At 40.9% G+C, this 25403-nt stretch overlaps 1 protein-coding gene across 1 annotated transcript in view; it reads right to left on the bottom strand.

Moving 5' to 3' along the window:
- Positions 1-2949: 2949 nt before the first annotated feature.
- Positions 2950-25403, bottom strand: part of LOC139737683 (focadhesin-like) — a 62343-nt gene continuing 39889 nt past the window's right edge. The window contains exons 19-34 of the mRNA XM_071648362.1: positions 22434-22656; positions 21428-21661; positions 19732-19956; positions 18973-19092; positions 17854-17976; positions 16896-17042; positions 16094-16196; positions 14707-14925; positions 13191-13309; positions 11772-12023; positions 10862-10954; positions 9458-9542; positions 7709-7902; positions 4965-5300; positions 3498-3576; positions 2950-3026 (exon numbers count right to left, since the gene is read on the bottom strand). Of these exons, the coding sequence (XP_071504463.1) occupies positions 2950-3026; positions 3498-3576; positions 4965-5300; positions 7709-7902; positions 9458-9542; positions 10862-10954; positions 11772-12023; positions 13191-13309; positions 14707-14925; positions 16094-16196; positions 16896-17042; positions 17854-17976; positions 18973-19092; positions 19732-19956; positions 21428-21661; positions 22434-22656 (2629 nt within the window). The remainder of the gene's footprint in view (positions 3027-3497; positions 3577-4964; positions 5301-7708; positions 7903-9457; positions 9543-10861; positions 10955-11771; positions 12024-13190; positions 13310-14706; positions 14926-16093; positions 16197-16895; positions 17043-17853; positions 17977-18972; positions 19093-19731; positions 19957-21427; positions 21662-22433; positions 22657-25403) is intronic.

Consider the following 25403-nt stretch of genomic DNA (forward strand, 5'->3'; position numbering starts at 1 on the left):
TATGGTGTTCTTTCACACATTTCTGGTGCATATACACTTTGTAGGTGTACATTTTGGAGAAAAACTGACAGTTCTGCAGGCATATGAGAACTATGTTTTTCCCTTCAACTTGGGCTTACAGATTATACACGACACAAAAGAATTGCACTCCACAGCAAAAATTGGTAACGTACAACTATGTTGAATATAATATTGCTTTGGTACAATAATCAAATTCACATATATTCAAAGAGTAGTATGCAATAAATCTAGTGCTCCTCATCAAATACTGAGAAAGCATTACTCATAGCACAACCAATTTGGGGGGGGGGGGGGCAATATGCACACATTACCCATTCTGTGTCCTCATTGCTAGGCAATAACAACTCTGCCATAATTTCATACGACAAATGAAATATCAGCCTTTATGATTTTATCTCAAAAAGGAAGCTCAGTGGAAGACATGGGGGTAATGACATAATCATCTCATCAAGATTGTGACCAATACCTCCAATTCTAAAAAAATAAAAAAAAAAATATGTGGAACTTCATGCATTCCCAAACTTTCTCTTCCACATGGAACCTCGATAACTGCCACCGTTCTACTTCACTTGTAACGTAATTCAACAAGATTGTATTACTGCTTGAGATCCGACTGTATTGCTACATTGTTTTTGGCACAATAACTTTGTGAAATAATTACTACAAGGCATCGGCCTCAAATGAGGAGGGGAGGACTCCAGCCAACCAGCCATTCGCTGGTACATCTATGTTAACCTTCACCACATTCAGACTAGGTTCTGCTTCCAAAACCATAGTGTGGATGCTCAAGGGGATTTTCTCCTGGTGTCCCTACTCAAACTTTTCAAGTCCAGGGGGACAAATTTTGATCTTGGGCTTGTAGCTGATAACTCCCAGCACATGCTTGAACTCTGATGTCAAATAGCAGGGCGTGCCACTTCAGAACTATGCACGGTCCAAAGTGCGATTGTCCAAGCGGCTCAGGGACAGTTGATAGTAGTGTGAAAGGTTAGTCGTTAGAAAGATAAAATCTCTTCTGACTGTCCCAAGATGCAGGACCTAGTCTGAACACAGGATAAGTAGCACTACAGAATACATTCCACAGGTAATCGGGTTGTATCATTTCATGCACCTCGATAGAGAGGAGTGTTGATAAAATTGTCCTGCTCAAGGACGCAAAAGGAAATAGCAGAATTCCTGATCTGTTCACTATTCTGTTGAAAATATGCCTGCACTTCTAAGAAAGTGCGGTATGGTTTGGACCCACACGTCCAGACCTCGTGAAAGATCACAACTTTGGGGTTCACACTCACAGAAAAAAAAAAGAATGTGATGTTTGGGAGTATGCGTGAACATGCCTGATGCTGCCACTCAAAAGGAACAGCTTAGATGCTTCATAGAGAACAAAGGCCGCATTCGAGCGCTCAAAAGCAAACCAAGGTAGACCAATCCAATGTGTACTGCACCATACTATTTCAGATTTGGAGCATTTGAGTGCTCAGTGCAGAAAACGTACCTCATGAGTTATTTTCAGAGGGGGGTCACATGTTTTGCAGCAACTGGATCAGCGCATCTGGTATACTTCCACTACTTGAACAAGTCAAAAACAGAGAAAATCAACTCTTTGCATTATGACGTATGTGTGCATTACGCACATTTTTTTCTCATGCCAACTTCTGGTACGGTTATGGTATGCTTTTGGAGCACTTCAGGAGGTGGTCTCCTCTTGGCTTGGTGTAGTAGGGTACGATACACTTTAGGAGCGCTGGCATGGGTATGGTACAGCGGTACGCTCTAGGAGAGCACTCCCATACACCCAACGAGGACCAAAGTACAGTCACCACCTATAGCAGCCATTTGTTGTATGTGGAAACTAATACTCTCCTCGAGAGAAATTAGGTATTGAAGACCTTGTGCATAGCGGTCACCTGTCTAGTGTGGCCAGTGGCAACAAAGGTCATCTCCTGAAGGCAATATATCACTATACATGAGCAGGACTCACATCACTGGTGTAAAAACTGTGACCTTACTTGATTATACTCATTTTACAGTGAGTAAAGAAAGGGTACTATGTCATAACTGATTTTGAGGGCTCCCCCCCCCCCCCCCCCCCCCCCACACACACACCTTAAACTCTACTGTATATTCAAATCCATTTAGATAAGCAGACATAACACATGCACGGAGAACATGCAAGTTACAGTAAAGTCAAAAAAGTTTCAAAGCAAATTGGATGAGGGGATGTCACCATCTTACTTGCCTCTCATAGACCTTTGCGAATTTTTCCGTACTTGTAATGCTTGAAAAACGTCATTAGCATTGTATCATTCTAGAGTTGTCATGATTCATCATGACTCCTCTTGACCAGAGTGTCTTAATAATCTATAAATTCTCGAATTTATAGGTTGATTATGAATCAAACAAAAATTAACAACAATTTCTGTAACATCTTTGATATTGCAGACCAAATCAGAGAGTTGAGAGATAAGGACATTGTAGCAGTCTACACATGTAATTTGATTACACATTTGTAGCTAACATCACTCTCTTGTGATAACTTGGGCACATTAAACTTCCACATCCATATTCTTAATTCAACTGTAACAAGAATTTGAACTCTTCTGAGTGTGTGAGTTTGTTCCTTTCATAGAGTCAAATGGAATATGGTGTTGGGGTTTCCACTTCTGTTGAGAAGAGTTGTTGTCCCATTGAATGTTGACATACACCACTGCAGGTCAGGTGTATTCGGAAGAGAGTTCTCTGCAGGGGCAGATCCAGGAATTCCGTAAAGGGGAGGCGCCTTTACAAAATTAAAGGGGGTGCATGCCCCCTTTTTTCTTTCGTTTTAACAAAAAATAAAGAGGAGGCGTGCACCCGGTGCGCCCCCTCTGGATCCGCCACTGCTCTGGTTGTAGAGCACCAAAATCTTTGGGGCCCCTGTGGCTTGTCTCACGGGTGGTCCCACACCTTCATCCACCGCTCCCCTGCTGCAAACTCCGGGTAGTGACGTAGAGTATTGAGGCAACCTGCGGCAGAGAAACGGAGAAACGACGCCATGTGAAAGACTTCTTCGTTCTCATTCCCTCTCCTCCCTTCTCAGACAGACAGACAGACAGACAGACATACATACACACATACAGACAGACGGACAGAGTATCAAATCATAAAACACAATGGCCCAGGCATAATTATTATCAAGTGTAAAGTTGTCAGCACAGAGCTCACAACCAGCAGCTTTCATGAGTGGAAACTTGTATAATTCAGAGTCAAAGAGTAGGAAATAGTGGTAAATAAGCACATTTTTTTTACATGCATTTGCTATGAATTCCATAGTCTTAATACAATGAACATGAAATCCTAAGTAAGAATTGCAGATGTTGAAGTGCACCCAAACTTCGTTCAATGTTTTCACTAGCCAGGTCGGTGGCATGTTTGATACACAGGTGCAATATAACACCCTGGTATTAAAGGGTGGTATATTTTCTCAGCATCATTACCTTTCAGTTCCAACTTCAGAGCACCAGGGACGATTTCTTCATGACTGTGTATGAACAACTCAATCAGCCAGGCTATCATCTGGAGACGCACAAACAAAGGGTTGCAGGTTAAATACGATAATGACGAAGCCATTTCTATGATTATCAATAAAGTGAATTGAATTAAATTGAATGGAATTAGTAATTTCATGACATGGGTATCACTGTAATCATGTCCATAAAGAATGACACAGAGGAGGTACAGCAATTGTACAAGTAAGCAGGACTTTCAAGCAACATCAAATTAGTCAAAATCCCCTGAATCTTAACTAAATTTTGTAAATAAAGCCATGTCCCCCCCAAAATACAACAAAATGGAAACACATCATACAAATGTTAATGCACACTTATGACAATACCTAATCACTGTCATTATGAGGTTTGACAGCGCACTGAAAATGAGCCTAGTTGAAAAAAAAAAATGAATAGAGGTGCCGCATCATTGTCCACTGATAAAGCACATGACAACAATGTTGTACAGTGAACTCCCATTCTAACGAAGTCCTCGGGAACGGAAGTTTTCTTTCATTATATCAAAATTTTGTTATAAGCGAACAAATAAACAACGAAAGACATACAGCCGATTATGTTGTAGCCTGAATTCTTACTTCTTGTAAACCAGAATTTCGTTATAACTGGGTTCATTATGACAGGAGTGCACTGTATACAATCCACATACTTCACAATATTACATGGAATAAAGACCCTATCGCATTGGAATTCATGGACTGGGAAGGCTGGCCCTGTTCAGACAAGTTGACGATTTGTGTACAGCTTTACCACTGATCTCTATGTAAGTACCCACAAAGCCGCAGAGTCTTACGTGGAGTCGCCAGTTACCAATGAGCAAATGCGTCAATGCACATATTCGCTGACTGGTGTTGTTCATGGTTTTCATATGTACCCTGGTGGGTAGCGAATGACTTGGACCACCGATAAATCTCCATGATACTGGTTCTTTAAAAAAATGACCACATAAAGACATCATCTCAGGTCTTTGTCTAATGAGTAAGGGGATGGAGCCTTCTCTTCAGTTGTGCCATGTCTGTGAAACTCTCTACCAATCCCACTTTGGAATGGTAACAACCTTGATAACTTCAAATCTGAACTGAAGACCTATTTTTTCAAGCAACTTTGTGAAAGATGTGTGACACATTGTGGGAGCCGGGCGCCTTTGAATGTTTCTACAGATAAATGATGTTTCTACAGATAAATGCTGTTTCACCATCATCATCATCATCACCATCATCACCATCATCACCACCATCACCACCATCACCACCATCACCATCATCACCATCATCACCATCATTACCATCATCACCATCACCATCATCACCACCATCACCATCATCATCATCATCATCTTTGTCCAAGGCAGCAAAGCCACAGAGCAAGAGTGAAGATTCAACCGCACATGACCCTCACCTTGTCTCTCATGCCTGTCCACCAAGACTGACCCATGAGTCTGTCTAGTGCCTCGGGCAGCAGTATCTGGGCTTCTCTTGCCAGCTCTCTTCCGACCTCCCCCCACGCCAGTGGACCGGCCCCGGCGGTGCTGGCTAGCCACCAGTCGGGCATCTCGCGCAACTCGCCCAAGCTGGAGTCGTCCTCCCTGCTTTCGTCCAGGCCCCCCGTTGGTTGGTCGGCCACCTGAGATCCGGTCTCGTAGTGACGAGGGTGTGGCCCAAAGAGGACGGGGAAGCACCGTGACGACAATGATGTCACAGCAATGGCAAAGACATCAAACAGGTACTGAATGTTCTTGAAAGTGGGAGAAATGAAATACAGCTGTAAGACAAAATATAGCTCTAGAGTTATTGTGAAAAGTTGTTATGAAGCTCATATCTAATGCACCTTGCTTTACTTTTTTATAACTCTAGTGCATTCGCATGATTTGTTTGTTTGTTTGTTTGTCACAGTACTGGGTCAAGAGTTTGATCCAGACCTCACCACACACAAATTCCTTGAGCATCATGTCAATCTCCAACCACCACTAGTCCATCCAACTGCAGTCTGGCATCTGGCCAGAGCCAGGAACAAACCTTCGATAGGCCGGTGTGCAAGGGAGTCACATAGACCTTACTCACCTTGTACTATGGAAACCACAATCAGTAAGAGGTCAGCCTACTAGGTGCAGTATATTAGAACTTATGAATAATGTAGTTCCTGAAGGACTCGGCAATAAGATTTTCAATTCACCTCCTCTATGTTGCATTCTGATAAACAGAATTTGGTATGCTATTGTACAGAGAAACCTTGTTAAAATGAAGTCACTGGGACCACTGATCTTACCTTGTTATAACCAGTACCTCCTCATATTATAAAGCACACTGAAAAAGAGACTAGCTAAATACAATACAGTGAAACCCCGTTATAACGAGTTCGGTCATAACGAGGAACCGCTTATAACGAGGTGATCGCGTCGGCCCCATTTTCCTTTGCGTGTAAACCTATGGCAGAACGAATCGGTTATAACGAGTTCGGTTATAACGAGGACAATTTCGGTGCATCATGATAAAGAAAAACATAAGCAATTTGATCAGATATAACGAGGTTCCATTTCTTGACATGCCGCTTTCAAACACACAACAAGCGAAACATTGAAAACCAAATTCACGCTATCCATATTTCTTTCCCATTTAGCAAAGTACTGTTCCTTCCATGTTTTCTTCCAATCCACGTGATAAGACACAGGAATACCTTCCGAAGTTTCGACTAAGTTATCGAATATTATCATTTCATTTCCTTTTTTTTTCATGTAGCGACACTAGTGACCAAAAATGGACATATGGAATGCGTGTGTAACTCATCATTATATACTTTCCATTTTTCGTTCCGAATTACACGTGTTTTGCTGGTTAGTAAATACAAGTGTGTTTAAAGCCGAAATTAATGAAATCATCGCGATCCCGCCGGGTGACAGTAGCGTAAAAATAGTTGAATAACACATATTAATCTACATTTGTACTTCAATCGTTATTCAGAAAAAGAAACAAACGCATTCAACGGTTTGAATAGATCTGGGTTTGTTCATTATCATTTAACAAATGACGATGAAAATATGATTGTGTATGATTAAAGCCGAAATAATTAATGAAATCAACGCGATCCCGCCGGATGACATTAGCGTAAATATAGTTGAATAACGCATGTTAATCTACTTGAGTCGGCGTTCAGAAAAAGAAACAAACACACTCAACGGTTTGAATAGATCTGGGTTTGTTCATTATCATTCAATACTGCATTTCAGAACGAAGATTTTTCTTTCTTTCAGAATGGTCTACGAGGTACAGATTTGCGTAAAAAGGATCACAACCTTCCAAATTCCCTGTCGCATAATTTTCAAGAACGGACGTACAAAACGCGAAGAGATTTTCCGAAGAAAATAATGAACGCATTTTTAATCCCTTCGGGCACAACGATCATACATTGTATAAGATTACAGCTGAAATGATTCATGAAATATCGCATTCCCGCTGGGCACCAACAGCGTAAAATACCTCGAAAGTTACGGTTAAGAACGCATGTATGTTACTCTATTTGCGCTGGTGTTTAGAAAAAACGTAACAAACACATTTTATACCATATGATTTTGTTCATTAATCATTTTACACTGTATTTCACAAATGAAAAATAAACTTTCAGAATGGTTCAATACAAGAGGAAGAATATAATGTGCAACTATTATGTGAAGAGATTTTTGGAAGAAAAATAACGAATTAACGCATTTTCACCCCTACTTTTTCCGTCTTTTTTGAATCAATTCACAAATAATTTCCCTTTATTCTCTCAATAATAATGATCCATAATAAAATTGTGTAAAAACAAAGGATGTTCTTAAGTTTGATTGATGGGTATATGATGTAATGCTTATGTTTTTCTTTGTTTTTGATGTGTACGGTTATAACGAGGTACCGGTTATAACGAGGTAATATCGCCGGTCCCACAGACCTCGTTATAACGGGGTTTCACTGTACTGGGAAAAACAAATTTACCTCATTAAAAGCAGTACCCCTTACGCAAGCTCGTTATAACAGGGTTTCCCTGAACTAAATTATATTGTAACATTTTTACACTCTGCAAATTGAACACATTTTGAAGATGTTTACGTGCTGGATGGCCTGTGCAGACTCAAGGCATGACTTTGATCTTTGACCCTTGACCCTCACCTCGCAATGCTCTTGTGGGGAGGCGCTGTCCGGAAGGTCCTCGCTGAGTGCCAGGGCCTTGAGACGGAGCATGACTAGCTGGAGGAACTGGGCCTTCTCCTCATCGGGGAAGACTGAGGGGCGGCTGAGACCAGCCAGGAGGAACCACAGCACCCCGTTCCTCTCACTCTCCGACTCAGATCTCATGGCTCCATCTGTATGGAAGAGTGGAGTGTTTACACATAGATTACATCATGAAATGGGCTCAGGAACATAGCCAATCAAAAGCATTGCTACGAGTCACATGTGTGATCTTTATTTTTTATGCTAATAATGCACAGGAGTGCAAAAAGCGCACAACAAAGAAGCAAAATGCTCTCGAAGTAGAAAACCACTCTGAGAGCGCAGACCTCCACCAAGCAACTAATTTCTGCCACTGACCTCGCTCTTCCACACAGATCAGTGACTTCTGCACATACATGCATGCTGAAAATCGCCCAGTTACCCAATATAGAAGCCTTTTGTTTGTGTCATCAGCTTCCAGCTGCATGGTGCCTCGCCCAAGCAGAGCACGCACTTTAATGCGCATGTGCAAACCTCAAATACGCGCAGCTTAAACTCCCAAGTTCAGTGACCCTATTTGCCAACAGATTAAAAATCAAAAAATTAATAAAAATTCTAGGATCACTCCCAAAATTTAGCCATCTATTCCTTGTGTCATTATCAATCTTTCCTGTAAAGTTTCATCCAAATCCGTTCAAACCTTTTGGAGTTATCTTGCACACAGACTAACAAACAAACAAACAAACTACTGTAAAACATGATATATTCGCGGCATGAAATTTTCGCGAATTGGAGCCGACAGCCTTTTTCGTGGCATGAAATTTTCGCGAATTACTACTGGCGTTCAATGCATTTAGTGTAGACCAAAACTTTCGCGTGCATTTTAATTTCGCGAATTCCGGCGCTCGCGAAATTCGCGAAATTAAAATGCACGTGAAAATTCCTCGTTTTACAGTATCTCCAGCAAAAACATTACTTCCTTGGCGGACGTAACAAGTTTGTGTACGCCAGCTCCTTGGGATGACACTGTCTAAGCAATTCATGAACCCTTATGACACAGGATTTTTGAAATATGCTTATTATTCCCCTAGCACCATCCCAACTTCTACGAGGGCCACCACTACTTCTGTCTAAGAATAAAGTTATCTCAACGCAATATGAAATGGTCGTAATTCATCTGTGCAATAAGAAGACTATCTTGAAAAAAATTTGCAGATTTGAGCCTCAGGGGCCATGTCCCTATTGCCCCCATGAGGACCACCTATATAGTATTCAATCTGAAAACTGCTCATTCCCTTTACTTCTGCTGAAGAGGGCAACAATTTGGATGTTGTATTTTCTGAAGAAGATGAAACTTGTTGTTTTGACAATTGACGGACAACCTACAAGACATGATTTAAAATGCTACATACCTGAGCCAATAGCTCAGTAGTCTAATCTTTGAAGAACATCATAAAATAATAAAAACTACTGAGAAAATAAAAGAGAAGATAAAACTAGAAATATTTGCGACAAAAAATTTTCATGACTTGCCACTGGCATTCAATGCATAGTGTAGAAAAGAAATTTTACATGCATTCTATTTTTTGCCAATCTTGGCTCCTTGCGAAATTCATGAAAATTTCATCCACTCGAAAATTTATGGCCTTACAGCGAGTATCCCACGGCAGATCAAGTAGTCTCTTGAACAGCATCACCTGAACTTACCAATGCAGTCAGTCACGAACCCCAGAGGCTGTTGTCCTTGCTTGATGAGGTGCGCCCTTACGAACGTGACCTTCAGGAGTCCAACCTACTTGGACAGTTAATAATTTAACTCTTGTTATGTTGCACAGATCAAAAAAATGATGCAATGAATGGAGCAGACCCACAGTGATTACTCTTTCAATGCCAAGCTCAGGTACACGAGTTGTTGGATGCTGTGCCAAGTTTGCATTCATTATTCAAATGTCACATGGACACAATGCTGTGTATATCTGATCAATAAAATGGACAGGGCGTGACATGATAGGCTGTTCCCTTTATGCAAGGTGTAGGATGTATGAAACAATCATACACACTACCAGTAGTTCAGTTGGCTCTACTTGGCGATATCAAATGCCATTTTAAGCAGTGGCTCAATAGGGTTTCCCTGCACTGCATGGAAGTAGAATTCAATGAGTCAAGTACTGTGGATGACATCTTTTCATGCACATTGTGTTTATGTTTGTTTTTGTGGGTTACAGCTCATTATTCCGAAGGTTCGTTATTCCGAAAGCTCTTTATTCCTAAGATTCGTTATTCCGAAGGTTTATTGTTCCTAATTTCATTTTTGGATTGACCAATCTTTGGAATAACGAACCTTCGGAATAACGCCACAAATTTTCGGATTAACGAACCCTTTTTCATTTTCGGATTAACGAACCTGTAGGTATAGGGAATTTGCGTGTTTCGGATTAACGACCCTTCGGAATAACGAACCTTCGGAATAACGAACAGCACCCGTTTCTGTGCAGCCTAGAAAGCATGGCATAGCCACCTTGAAGCAGTAGCTGCTGTTCTTTGATGCTATCTCATTCAATTTACTGAAGTAAGTCTCCTTTTTAACACAGAGAGGTTGATGCCAATGACATAAACTGCATGGTTGTAAATCATGGTTGCTATACTGTCCTACTGCATATGTGAAGATGAATGGAGGTACTTGTAAACTTGTTCATAGCTCCTCATCTCACTTCTTGGGTATCATGACAGCAGTGGCTTTGCAGCAGAGACCATCATGGGTGGCTCTTTGTCTGTGTGGACTGACCACACTCATAGATACCCAAACAAACTGCAGGAAATCTTTGATGTATCATATGGCTTTCTCATCTTCATTCAAGTTAACCCACTGAGAACAGACTGATTTTGCTACAACACGCATTTCCCATAGACCCCTGCCCGAGTATACTCGGGACTCGTCCTCAAAAGGTTAAGAATTTAAAGATCTACTTAATACCACACTTGGGTGCTCATAAAGTTTGTCACATCACAACTACCCATGCTGCCCGTCTTTTAGACAGTATAGGGAAGAAGAGAGGGTGGAAATATGAGGAAATATATACTTTTTATCAAGGATGGCTCAGGGCTACTTACCTCTGAGGGAAGGGCTGTCAGTTTTATCAAGTCCTCCAAGCTCAGCTCAGCAACACAGTCAGATAGGTGAGAAAAAAGCAAGCAGTGGCTCTCCTGGAGGATATGTGATACAGCAATGTCATCCTTCATTATTATCAGCACCAATTCCTTTGGAATCTACTAGTCAATTAAGGCAGTGAAAAGTCAACTCAGCCACGACAGCTATTACAAATGTTTTTGAAAGACATAATACAAATCACATATGCCTACTACTGTATACGCTATAATTTTCGCGTACATAAATTTTCGCGAATTGCCGCCGTCACAAATTTTCGCGAATTGCCGCCGTCACAAATTTTTGCGAGTGGTTAAATTCGCGATTGGGGGACCAGAGAAAATATGAAGTGGCAAAGAAAGTGTGAATTTTCAACTTACTAGCAAATAAGAATGATACTAGTTATACACTGCATGAAAAAAACTTACCAAACTCTGCGAACTAGTAAGTTGGAATTCAACATTTTTGAAGTGGTTAAGTTCATCGCACTAGAGTTCTGACGAGTGGTCCCCTTGCGATAATGGATTGGCTCTCTACAGTATTCGTAAGTAGACGTGGACGTGCGTAAACAAGCTTAGCCAGTATGGTCTGTTCGGTAAGCCGTGACATGGTAAACTAGTACTGAAATGTTCGTATCATCAAGGCAAGGGATTCATTTTGGAAGGTAATATTTTCGTGTGTTGTTAATTTCGCGAATAGCTCCCGACTCGCGAAATTCGCGAAAATAAACCCCCCGCGAAATATATAGCGTATACAGTATATCATTAGTATTATCTTTCATATTACATCATTATTTTCAGTCAGGAGATTTCAGTCATATAGGTAATATCATGACAAATTCTTGTACAGTTGGTGGGTTTCTTGAACGATCGATACCTGTTCAAGAGGCAACAGCTTGAGCAATTTCTGCACAGTCTCCGTCAACATATTGACAACGCCCTGAGGTGGATCGTCCACAGAGAGGGCCGACTTCAGGCCGCAGAGAGCGGCGATGCTGGGCTGGAGATCCTGGCTGCCGTCCTGAAGTGAGCCAACGAGCTGGACACTGATGAAGGCCCTGAGATCGTCCAGTGGGATGTAGTGGACGAGGGAGGGCAAGGCACTGTACACAAGCTCCTGGCAACTCTTCTGTAGGGCCAAGCACACATGCATGCATTGAAATAAAAACATTATCATGCTTCTTGTTCCATTCTGCATCTCACATTTTCCTGACATCCCGATTATCATCATCATCATCATCATCATCATCATCATAACAGTTTTATCCTGGTCTGTCCATGATAACAGGGGTGGCTGGAATTACCTGACAGCTCTCGCAGCAATAGCTCTCACACCTTTTTGCCATCTGTCCAGTTTTGGGGCATCCTCCTTTCTGATACCTTAACTAAAAGGTCTTTGGACTTGTGACCTACATGCAGACAGATTCATCTTTGTATATCATTGTTTGCATGCAGAGTTCATACCTGCCAACCCTGAGACTTAATAAATCTGAACAAACAAAGAAAAATTACTTTCATAAATTTCATATACTTTACTACAAATGTATACACAGATATTTCCAAAAAATCAGAACACACTGAAATCAATGTGTTTTCTTTCAGTGAAAATTTTGAATATTCAGATTAACACTGAACAGTTGGCAGGTATGCCATTGACATCAAAACTCAATTTCCATGTTATCAGTGCAACAGATAACAATTATTGACAAACAGTCAGATGTTGGAAAGATGTTGGAAAGACAGACATAGAAAACCCTAAACTCAATGATGTCAATGAAACTCTGCATGCAAACAATGATATACAAAGATGAATCTGTCTGCATGTACAACTAGGTCACAAGTCCAAAGACCTTTTAGTTAAGGTATCAGAAAGAAGAATGCCCCAAATAGGGAGAGATAATGAGAAGGTGTTTAAGCTATCGCTGTGATCTACCAGATCAATTTGCAATGGTGGCATTTGAACAAAAAGGACAACCAGGAGCCATCAAAGTCATCACCAGATACAGCACATTTTGGCATCCTATCATTCACTGCAGAGACACAAAAGGTGCGAGCTGAAAATTTTCAAGTGTATTCCAAGGCCGCCTGCATTTACCATATCAAATTCTAGGGGGATCAAAAGAGGGATCAGGGAGATACTGCAGCTCATTAGGGGAAAATTATTTCCCGATTAGGGAGTCTTTGAAATTCTCCTGTCAGGACATGAAGAGATATTCAAATTGCATGGGCCTTCTGTAGAGTCAGGGCAACTTGGCACCTCTGGTATTCAGGAAATAAACACACATTCTATCGTTACCTGTATAGTGCCATACAACGGAGCCCTAAGCCAGGCTGCGATGAAGTTGGCGGTGGTTTGCGATGAGGCACACTGACCAATGGCAAGTCTCATACAACCATGGTAAATTTCACCACTTCCTGAGTTTAAAAAAAAGAAATAAATAAGCAGAAACAGACAAAAAAATAAAAACTGTGGAATTTCTGATGAAAACTGAGGAGCAGGGTCAAACTTAGTGGGAAGGGAGGTGGTAAAGTTCTGACTAATAGTAAGAGAATATTTGATAAGCTAAAACCTTACTCTTATCAAAAACACAAGGTCATTTTTTGGAAGTCTTCTGTCAAAGTCCTTGAGTGGTTGATGTCTGTTAAAACATTTTTTGAGTTATTGCATAAAAATGATGACAACTTCACTTCACTGCACATCTAAGATAAACCATTCTGTCAATACATACAAGTTTGGAGAGACGTACTCCCCCTTTTATCTTTCTTTTTTCCTTCTGAAATCATAATATTCAATATTCAGTCCAATTGCCATAAACTGTCATGGTGATTAAAACATCTATAACCCAATTTGATTGATAGTTATCTTGTCAATTAGATAAATGGGATTAAATGCAAAATACATTTATAGTAATGAAGCTTTGGTTCCTCAAAATGCTATTGCTTCTTGTATATCCCCTTACTCTGTCACAAGAACATATCTTGCAGTTTTGTTGGGTGATACTTATGGCTTGGATGAAATGATATTATATGATTATACGATATTATATACATACAGTCAAACCTGTCTATAGCAGCCACCCAAGGGAAATGACCAAGGTGGCCACTATAGACAGGTCAGTGGCCATTTTGAATTTCAACATTTGCATTGGATAAGAGCATAGAACACCGCATGTTATTCTTTAAAGAAAAACCTCCCAGCAAATACAAGTTTGCATGAGCAGCTACAATATGGGGATTTTTGGTGCAATTCTTTTAGCCCTGGCCTACTTCAGTTCTTTTAATGGGACTCGGTGAAATTCGAGCAATGAACGTAAAAGCTAATGTATTCATGGCTGACTTTAACAGTTCAGCTAAATTTTTGTGGCCGCTATACGCAGTTAGATATTCACCACAGGATACAAAATGAGTGGCCACTGGCCACGTTAGGCAGGTGACCGCTACATAAAGGGTTTATAACGCAGCAATTTCATGCAGGAGATTTTTCAGTCGCTGCTATAAGCATGTGGTCGCTATAGACAGGTGGCCGCTAAGACAGGTTCGACTGTACATGTATATACAGTGGACTCAGGTTATAACAAAGTCTTCATGATGGGCAATTTTCTTTCGTTATATCGAAATTTCGGTATAACCGAATGAATAAACAATAGAGATACATAGAGATGACAATGTTGCCGCCCTAAATTCTACTTCGTTGTAACCGGAATTTCGTTATAACCGTGTTCGTTATAACGGGAGTGCACTGTAGATGAAGAGGATAAAGCGAGAGTGGGAGAGAAAGAGAGACAGGACAACTAAATACTACTTGTGACTACCGTAGCTGGTGTGTCGCATGATGGGGTTGAGCAGCGCCGCCAGATTGAGCGGGGGCAGCTTCCTGTCGCACGATCTGCTGCAGCGGTGCAGAGCCCAGAGCACTGCCCCCACCTGGTGGGAGGGGACGATCTCTTGGCCCCTCCTCCCTGCCTCCAGCAGCAGCTCCACAGCAGCCCTCAGCAGGCTCCCCTCCTCCAGGTAACCATAGTTACAGGGAACTGGATGACACAAAAGATGCCTGATGAAAACTGATGTTCACTTCCATTCATACAGCATTTTTACGTGCAGTCAGGAAGCAGCAGCATTCAGTTTTGAAAAAAAAAAAGTAATATCCCTATTCCACAGAGATTTCCTCTCATCGGTCACTCATAGGAAGCAAAGTTTATCGTTTCCGCCTATCCATCGAAGTGTATCGGATCGCAGTCCGATGAATCCGACTTGTGTTGGTCGACTATCGGGTCAGTGTCAGACGTGTCGGGTGGTGATTCGATGAGGCAAGATTGTCCGATGAGGATCACATGCAACATGTCTGACACTCACCTGGTAGTTGACCAACTTAAGTCGGATTCATCGGACTGCAATCTGATACACTTCGGTGGGTGGCCGGAAGCGATAAACTTTGTTTCCAATGAGTGACTGATGAGAGGAAATCTCTGTGGAATAATGACACATTGTGAGATGTTTCGAGAACTGCCACTTTCAATAGGCCATTTCTGTAATGTGTTACAATCTATGGATGTCTCTTTTCCTAAAGCCTAGCAACAAAGCATTTCATTCATTTGCCCCCTCCAATTAAGTTCAATAGGCAAGAATTCACTTGGTTGTTACTAGGTACAGTTGCAGGGAAGCCTCCAACAAGGTTCGTGGTTGTTAAGAGAAACTTTCGTTTAAAAAAGCATACATAAGAACTGGATACAGTACCAAACTTTGCAGGCTACCTTGTACCATGTAGGAAATAAATTCAAATAAATTCCTCATTATACTTCTGTTTCGATTAAAACACATGCGCTGACTGTTTTGAAAAGTTAGGGTTGTAGGGTAATCATGTACACTTTCCTCAGCCTCAAGAGTGGGTCTACAGAAATGACTACAACACAGTGCTGTCACCAACATAATTTTGTGCTTCCATACCTCTGATTTAATTAAAGGTCAACTTCTTCAAAAATGTCCACAAAAAAGGAAACCTACATATTTGATCTTACACACATCCCTTGATGACTGTTGGGAAATCAAAATGTGTATTAAACTATTTGAGAATTTTCTTATTCAAGGTTACAATCGGCAAACTACAAGTTTCAAATTGCAATATTTCAAAAAAAGGGGAAAGACAAAAATCAACCATATCCTCATAAGTGCAATGCATCATGTAACAGGGAGGCCATATACCTGATGATCTGGTTGTGGTCACAGACGAGAGGCTGAGGTGAAGATATCCCAGTAACCATGGCAACGCATGATGCAGCGCGTGGACACTACAGTCTTCATGGAGCTAAAACATTAAAAAAAATAACAAGTTCTACCTCTGTGACTTCTAGCTAATAAACCTATTACAGGGCTGTCAACATTCATACATTAATCACGGAAGAACCAAAGGTAAATGCATGGTAGGTACTCAATGCGCTACATGGCATTACATTTTGAGGGGTCTCTGAGCAGAAATAAATGAAGGGTCGAGCTAAGCTCCTATTCCTATTCCTATTACTATTATTTATAATGCGCTTTTCCCACAAGGCCCAAAGCTCCGCCTCCTCAATCATGTTTTGGAGGTCAAGCCTTTCAGACAAGAAGTGTGAACCACAAATTGAGCAAATCAAGATCTGAAAACACCTCCTGACCTCAATTTGCAATCAAGATTTTAGAATCTTGATAAAAATGAATTGCATTCAGAACCAAGAAATAGCTAGATCACAATCACAATTCTTCTAATACAGATTACAATCACGATTACAAGAGAATTTTTTCTATCATCGGAAAGGAGGGGTTTAAAAACTAATCCATTTCAGAATCTTACAGGAAAAAGAAAGAGAGAAAAGAACAAAGGCTGATAGGAGACTTTTTCTGTACATATACAAGACATGTTATTCTGTATATACAATGTAGTTATCATCAACGCGACATTTTCATATAGAACAATGTAGCAGAAATTGCTATAGTAGGTGACTGAACTCAAAATAGATATGCTGCCTACCTTTGCGAGAGTGTTGACCACTGAAGTTAGCTTTCCCCTCTGGTGGTCATTGTTTGTCTTCAGCCTGGTCTGGACGAGGTGACCAGGACCGACAATCAGGAATACAAGCCCTGCCACAGATGACTTCAGTGTATCAGCCGAGGTTCCCTGGAATAATGTATATCAGTTTCTTGAGTTACACTTATTACACTTTATGTTAGTAGTGTAATAGTGCAACAATGTTAACCCTAAGCACTTTTATCTTCTCCTCTCTCTTTTTTCCTCTTCCTCCATACACTCTTCCTTCTTGTGTCATTAGTGTATCTTCTCTTTGTTTTGTTTTTCTTCATTTTTTTTTTTGTGGCCCTCCTCCTCTTCCTCCATTATTAATATAATGGTACAAACATGTTAAACCTAAGCAGTCTTATCTTCTCTTCTTTTTCCTCTTCCTCCTGTTATTAGGGTGACAGTAAAACTTGTTAACCCTAGACATATCATCTCATGTCACCTCCTCCTCCCCTTATTCCTTCAACTCCTCATCACCATCTTCATTATCAGCACAACCACAATCACCATCACCAACTACTCCAAGTCATACATTCTCTCATTTCTTCCTCCTCCTTAACTCCTCCTCACCACCTTAATCATCATCATCATCCCCACCATCACTATTATCGTCACCATCACCATCACCATCACCACCGCCGCCATCGCCATCACCATCATCACTGCCACCACCATCACCATCACCACCACCATCACCATCACCATCACTATAACCATCACCATCACTATAACCATCACCATCACCATCACCATCACTATAACCATCACCATCACCATCACCATCACCATCACCATCACCACCACCACCATCACCATCACCACCACCATCACCACCACCATCACTATTACCGCCACCATCACCATCCTCAGCTTTATCATTTCCATGCCTGCATCTCTTATCTACAGCACTCACCGGGGTTTGGATCTGTCTCAGCCAAACTGAATGAAGGTCATCGTACATGTGTTTGGCTTGGGGGTTATCCAGGCTAGCCAAACTATGGACCAAGAGGGCTAGGCTTGCAGCTAATGAAGGGCACTACACAAATACACGATACACAAGTGTGTTTTACTACAAACAGAACATAAATATCTATTATATATATCTTCTGCATGCTATCCATCTATTTATCTTTATATTTTTGGTCATCATCTATCTATCTATCCATTCATCTATCCATCTATCAAGGTCATAAAAATCTATCAATATATCTCCTGCATTCTATCTATCTATCTATCTATCCATCTATCAAACTCATAAACATCTATCAATATATCTCCTGCATTCTATCTATCTATCATTCTATATATCTACAATGTACACGTGTGTATCTATCCATCAAGCTCATCTATAGATAAGCAGAAAAACAGATATTACTCATGTTTTTATGTATGCCTCTTCTTGAACAAAAATAACAGCATGACTGCCAACATTTCAGCATGTGGACAAAAGCAACAGGTAGATCCTTGTGTAAATGTGAAGTGCCACACACACATTTTCAATAGGCTTGCCAATGGGTACTAGTGTCTAAAAGCAGTCTCTAGTAGGGATGTGTGGACATAATGACTAAATACACACTTGAATGATAAAAGTGTAAGTGTTTTAGAAGCTCAAACTGATAGTGTAGCAATTTACACAGTATGCAATGCCCAAATCTAAGACATGAATGAGTTTGTTCGATGAAAAGACATCATAATACATCATGTCGCATACTAAAGAAATAATGCATTAAAGTAATCTGTGTATATCGTCGCTGGGGTGACAAGACCTAGTGTATGTCCAATTTTGGTGAAAATCACTTTTGTGGATTAATTGCCAGATAAAAATCAGACAAGTGATGTCCTATCCAAATCCAAGCTGTCTTACCCCCAAAATAAAGCCACCACAGCATTTCAAAGGAAAGTCTATCCCATTTGTTACAGTGCTTTGGCTGCCATTCTTTTCTTCTTTTTTTTTTTTTTGCTCTCCCGAACATTTGAAAATTTTGAGATACAAGGTCTTGTCACCCAAACAGCAATGTGTGAACAAGCAAACCTTTGTGTCACTTTCAGAGAATGAATGAAGTTTGCTGGCAATCTGGAAGGCATCTTGCTGTGACATAAGGTTGGCTTCATGACATGCCACTGTGATTAGAGACAGAGACATAACCAGGGCCTGGAGAAAAAAGACACACGAATACAAAGTCACAGATGTCATTTCTGAGTGTTGGTACCTCAAGGATTGGAGAGAGAGTGATAAGTGAGGGCTTATGGAAAATGCTGCAAGAGTACAGAGTTTGACATTGCTTTTCAGGACCAAGCTGAAATGCTACAAAATGACTTCCTAGCTATGATCAGCTTGCTAAAAGATGCAAGATGCGTGTGGGAGGGCCGTGGTACTGTGGAGAGTATTCCAGATTGAGGAGTTCCTGGGTTCAAGTATGTTTTGTTATCATTATCTATTGTCTACTTTTCTACTTATCTACTTTTCTGCCAGTATTGGCTTTCAAATTCCATGTAATTATCAGATATGGTCCACCTTAACATTTCTGACAGCCACAAGAAATGTTTTGGATAAATACACACGTACAAGAATGGTAGATAGAGGATTCTGAATGCCGACTCTATGTCATCTGTAGCTCTATCACAACGTAGATTCATGTACGCCTGCGCAAGCACAGCATCCACACCAATTCACACTCTAGCTTCGCACATGTACTGTACAGGTGAGCTGCTTGTTTTCACTCCAGTTATAATGGAAGTGACGTATACCTGACTATGAGAATGCATGAGGAAACAATACCATCATTCGTACCTTTGTGTGGGAGTCCATGTCTTCTCTGTCACTTTCAATTGCTGTCACAAGTTGACCCTTGACCTTCTGTACATGAACTCTGGCATGTGCTGCTTTCTCATGTGCTTGGGCCGCAAGACCTATGCCTAGGCCGAGAGCACAACCCACCGAGGCCTCGTCAAAATCCCTCTTGTCCAGTGCCTTTGATTCCAGCTTGTCAAAAGCCTTCAAAAGTACCGTTTCAGCCTGCAAAGTAGCAGGTTATACAGTATGTCCAAAAAAAAAAAATGACAATCAGATTTTTGCATTGATAACTTCCATTTTGGTTAAACTGTCTGAATGCTACATATGTATTTCAGGGTTTAGAATATAACTTCTTACCTATATTTTGCAGAAAACCCCATTCAATTTGGGTAAGTGGTCATTGAGAAATGTGGATCGTTGTAAATCATATCACAGGTCTGATTCTTTCAAGCTTAGCACTTGGATGCTCTTGGAAATTGCACTTTTTCCAAGTTTGCGTGTTATTGCGAACTAACAATGCATGTCTCACTGCATGGATGAGAGCTGTCCATGAAAGTGGTCAAATCATCAGGCCAGCCTGCACGACTGCAGATTCGTGTTTTACAGTTTCTTCTGACGTTTTATAGTTCATAGCCTTCAACATGGCCACATCGTCGACAACTTGGTCCTCCCCATTAAGGCGAAATCATCATCCATTTTACTCTCTTCATATTTAAGACACGGTTTGTCACTGGGAGATACGTGCTGAATATGAACAGAGAAAAATGGACTGTGTGGGTTGGCCTCTGTTGGAGCACCAAGTTATCGGACAAATGGCCATGTTAAAGATTATGGACCATAAAATGTTAGGAGAAAACCTACACACAAACCCTAAACACACATCCTAAACACAAACTGCATTCGCACAGGCTGGCCTATTTGGCAACTTTCATTGACAGATCTCATCCATGCAGTCAGACATGCATTGTTCCTTCACAATAACATGCAAACTTGGAAAAAGTGCAACTTGTCCCTGTTGTCTTTAAAGTTCATGTGCTCAGTCATGCATGACAGTTGTCAACATAATTAGGTGTCAACGGAAAGAAGAAGAGTTCCCCTTTCCCCACAACCAACATTGTGCTCTTCATAGCTGATAACTAAGAAATGGTAGCCCTCCAAAGTTGGATTACCTTTTTTTTTATACGCTCTGTATAGAAGGAATTAGCCTACAATTTGAACTTGCATTACCTACTGTTTAGTGAGAGAGAATGAAAGAAAGGGAGGCACTGGCTATTTGTTCAAAAATCATCATGTCACTGCTAAGAATTGGCTATAGCTCATTGATAGTGCCGCTCCTCGTTAAAGCAGTTGGTGACTCATGTTCAAATTTCAGTCTTGTTCCTTACTTTTTCACTTGGTGTTCAAATTAAGCCATGAAGACGAGTCCCAAGAATACTCAGGCAGGGGTCTGTGGGATATGCATGCTGTTGCAAAATCAGTCTGTTCTCAATGGGTTAATACAGATCAAGTATACAATCATATGTCAAGGAGAGTATTAACAGCAAAATATGAAGAAAAAAAAAGAAACTCTGTGGCTACACTCTCTCTGAAATACAAACAAGAAAGTCCCTTCATTCTGAAAAAGACAAATGTGTGAAAGAGATATATGGACAAATTTGAGGATATGCTGTTGAGAAGGAACAAACTGACAAACCGCTTCATCTCCAGCCGTATCGACATAGTGCTCCTTGCTCAGTCTCGCCAGCAGCAGCCCAGCGCCAACGCCGCACTGAACGGAGAGGGACTCTGGGCAGAGGGAGGTCACCTTGGCAACAACCCCGGCAACCACGGCCGAGCGCCTGGTGAGGAGGTGTGGCACGAGGGCGGAGAGACCAATCACGGCACAGGCCCGGGCATGTCTGGTCGCCATGTTGGACTGAGCCCCATCCTGTGGACAACAGATTGCACAGAGAGAGAGAGCAGACAGACTGGGTGACTTTCGATCTTAGATATCATTGGTTCTGCAGTATACAAAAGTCCACTGCTGTCACGCTTCACAAGCAGCAACAGTGGTTTCTTTTTCTTGGCAAAGCCAGTTGTACAGTGTAGCTCAATCATAAGCAAGTCTACGTGCTAAATAATGCCACTAATATACTCAAAACAATTCTCAATTTTCATTAATCTTACCAGAACAATAAATGAATGCTAATTCATCAATTAAATCCTGTAATTTGATTCTTTTTTTATCTCTTTCTCTCAATACGGTACTTAAGAGTTTGACACTAATGGTCTGCCCCAGTAGTGGTATAGGCAGTGCATGCATGTGTACTCAGTAGCAGTGCTCAGAAGCAGCAGCACCACACTCGCAATATCAGTCCACAGACGAAAATAAGTGAGCATGGACCGAGTTTGTGGATCAAAATGGTCTCTTTCTGAATTATGCTGTCCAAAAATGATAACATTTTTAGAAAAAGAAAACTATTAACAAATTTAATGTTATTACCATTGTAATAATGTTAATTAACATGCTACAACAGAGACAATTTGGCATTGGGATATCATAATCGCAATTGCTTAGATTTGGCCTCAATGACAGCAGTGTGTAACTGTACATCTTATGATGACGCTACACAATGCTGCAACTCTGGGTATGACGGCACCTGGTTATGGCGTGCCAAACCATGTGTCATGGCCAACAAAGCTGAAAGCTTGAGACTCACACTGGTGCACCAAGGCAAGACGGACTGAGAAGTGAAGGTGGGATCCACGACAGTCATCAGTGAGTCAGCGACCTTGGTCATCCACGACTTCTGACCCTCAAACTGGGTGGCTGACCTTTGACTGGATGCTGCCTCATCCCCAAGACTCAAGGCATGGGCACTGACTGCACTCGCTAGTCCAGCCAGGGCCAATAGAGCATTTGCCTTGGCATTAGGCATATCTCTGCAAGTAACACACACCCAAGAAAAACAAAAATCAGATTTTGGTAAATTTTCTTTATGCATGCTCCTGGACAGATATGGCACTGTAATTTAACCCTAACTAGGCCCGGCTATTGAGGTAGATCATAGAGCCGGGGGGGGGGGGGGGGGTTGAACCCACAAATGTAAAAACGCCCACAAATGTAAAAACGCCCACAAATGTAAAAATACATCGCCCACAAATGTAAAAATCGCCCACAAATGTAAAAAACACCGCCCACAAATGTAAAAAACACCGCCCACAAATGTAAAAAATTTCAACCACAAATGTAAAAACGAACAGCGCCCACAAATCTAAAAAACGCCCACTAATGTAGTAAAAAATTCAAACATCAACCACAAATGTAAAAGATTTTTACATTTGTGGTTGACGTATTTCTACTAAGTGGGCGTTTATGTAGACCCTTATTTCGGGCATCTTACCTGCTACTAGACGCGCGCTACTTAATTGCATGTATTCTGTGTACTAGCTGTGACCTGTCGAAGGCGATCCGTTTTCAGTTACGAGCGACATACAGGGACTGGAGCTCTAAAACTAAGGCCTTGTCACATCGTGTCTGGGGAAGCCTGCGGGTTGACTTGCGAGGATTTTTTTTTTCTTCTTTTTTTTTTTCCTCCGGAGCTCCCCGCAGTGGTGTTGGCCCGCACCAGTACCCGGAGATGCGCACGCAAGTCCGATTTGCCAGTGTCGCTGGTCATCTGCGCGCATGTTGAGGGTCAGTTACTGCCTCTCTGCTGGTTAGTTGAGAGTAAAGACATTCTGTATGACTGTCTGCCATTTCAAATTACTTCAGAGGGATTCCTTCGCAGATAAAGTCAGTCCTCACCCGCCGCCGGCCAGAAACAGAAACTTGCAGGAAAACATACACACACACACACACACACACACACAAACAAACAAACAAACAGACTGAAGACAAGTATGTTACTGTAATCACAGTAGTACATGCAACGATACTCCATGGCAGGTCGGCATGCAAGTAGCAGGTAAGTGGCACGCGTCTAGCAGGTAAAACGCAAGTACGGAACTCTTAACGTCTTTGTCCATCCGCAGAAATTGTACTGCTCGTACTCGCAACAAGCCCGCGTAACTTGCCCGGAGGTGCAGCTGCCCGCGGGAAAGGTGTGACACGCAGCACACCGTAACACACAGACAGACACACGCACACACATCTCCCCCGCCGAACTCTCCACTACTATACCCATACACACGCACTCGTCTCCGTACACGTACACATTATTTTACAAGAAGTGCACTGCTATCCTAGAGAAGTGAGTCTATTTATATCAACGTACTACGCCAATAAAAGGAGAAAACATCCAGCGACACCAGATACGGGTTGTAGTCAGACTTTAATCACCGAGCCCGAGTGGCTCTAAAACTATCGCCAACAGATGGCGTAACATTTTACAATCCATATAACACAATCCACATGAACAATTAATAACACTGGCGTGACATCTTCTTTCTTTTCTCCCCATCATATAAAATTATTAAACCATCACCATAATACTTATTAAATCACATAATAACTTTGATGCACTACACCAATCACAAACACTTACTTAAACCAATGATAAATTATAAAATACCTGTATAATGTATGTAACATGTTAATAACTGTGGTAATTTAAAAAACTGCAGTGAAACAAACAATACTACACTAATACATGTATAATCAAATATTTGATCCCACATCATTATGTACCTATCAAATCTGAACATACATATTCTACCTCACAATATATGATTTCCATTATTATATATAATTGTAATACCAAAATTAAATAATCACTGTCAACGCCTAACCTACCAACACCTAATCTTAAATATAATCACCACACTTTTACTTCAAATAAACCATATTGAACTTTAAAATCATTGAAACACACTCATCACATAAATTACACTCACTTGCCTAAAATCTAAACTAACTACCATTATCACTCACATAATTGACTACCATTTACACAAAGTTGGATTACCTTCAACTTACAATCACTGAACATAACAAAATAACAGAACTACATTGTATATCCTATACATCTCCTTCATTGCCATAAATGGAGTAAATAAACAAGTGGTGTTGTGATCACATAATAAACAAAGTCATGGCACACTAATATATAATATAATATCCACAAACCTGATTTTTAATTAACCAGCCAAACTGAAGACTCTAGCTGAAGGGCTTGCACTTGCAATATCAGCAAATGATTAAAATTGAGTGACACTGTGCTAGTCATGTACACGTTGTATGTTGTAATGGGCAGACAACAAATCAATTGACTAAAGTTGAATACACAGACCATTCACAGTGAAAGGCAAAATACATGTAATCATTTCACATACAGACTTGTGATTCAATTTAATATACATGTACATGTAAAACCATAAAGTTGAGGTGTGCAGTAAGGCATGTGCATGCAAAAATGCAGGAATACAATATAACCACAAAATAACACTGTCACACAACAGTGTTGGTATCCTACCCAAAACTGACCCTTTCTTTTTTGTGTTAAATCCAGCCGTGCACATATAATAAGCATTATGATTTAAGATGTGTGTGTACGATAAGAGTCTACTATCAAGTATCTACACAAATGATAAAAATTGCTAAAGTGTGCCCCTACCCAGACAAAAAAAAAAAAAATATGAAACAGGTACTCTGCGCCATAAGAAAGGTGAAAAAAAGGGCAAGTACAGGC

The sequence above is a fragment of the Diadema antillarum genome, unplaced genomic scaffold, assembly GCF_040938485.1.
Source record: "Diadema antillarum isolate AM-2024a unplaced genomic scaffold, OU_Dant_1.0 seq00000699_RagTag, whole genome shotgun sequence".
NCBI lineage: Eukaryota > Metazoa > Echinodermata > Echinoidea > Diadematoida > Diadematidae > Diadema > Diadema antillarum.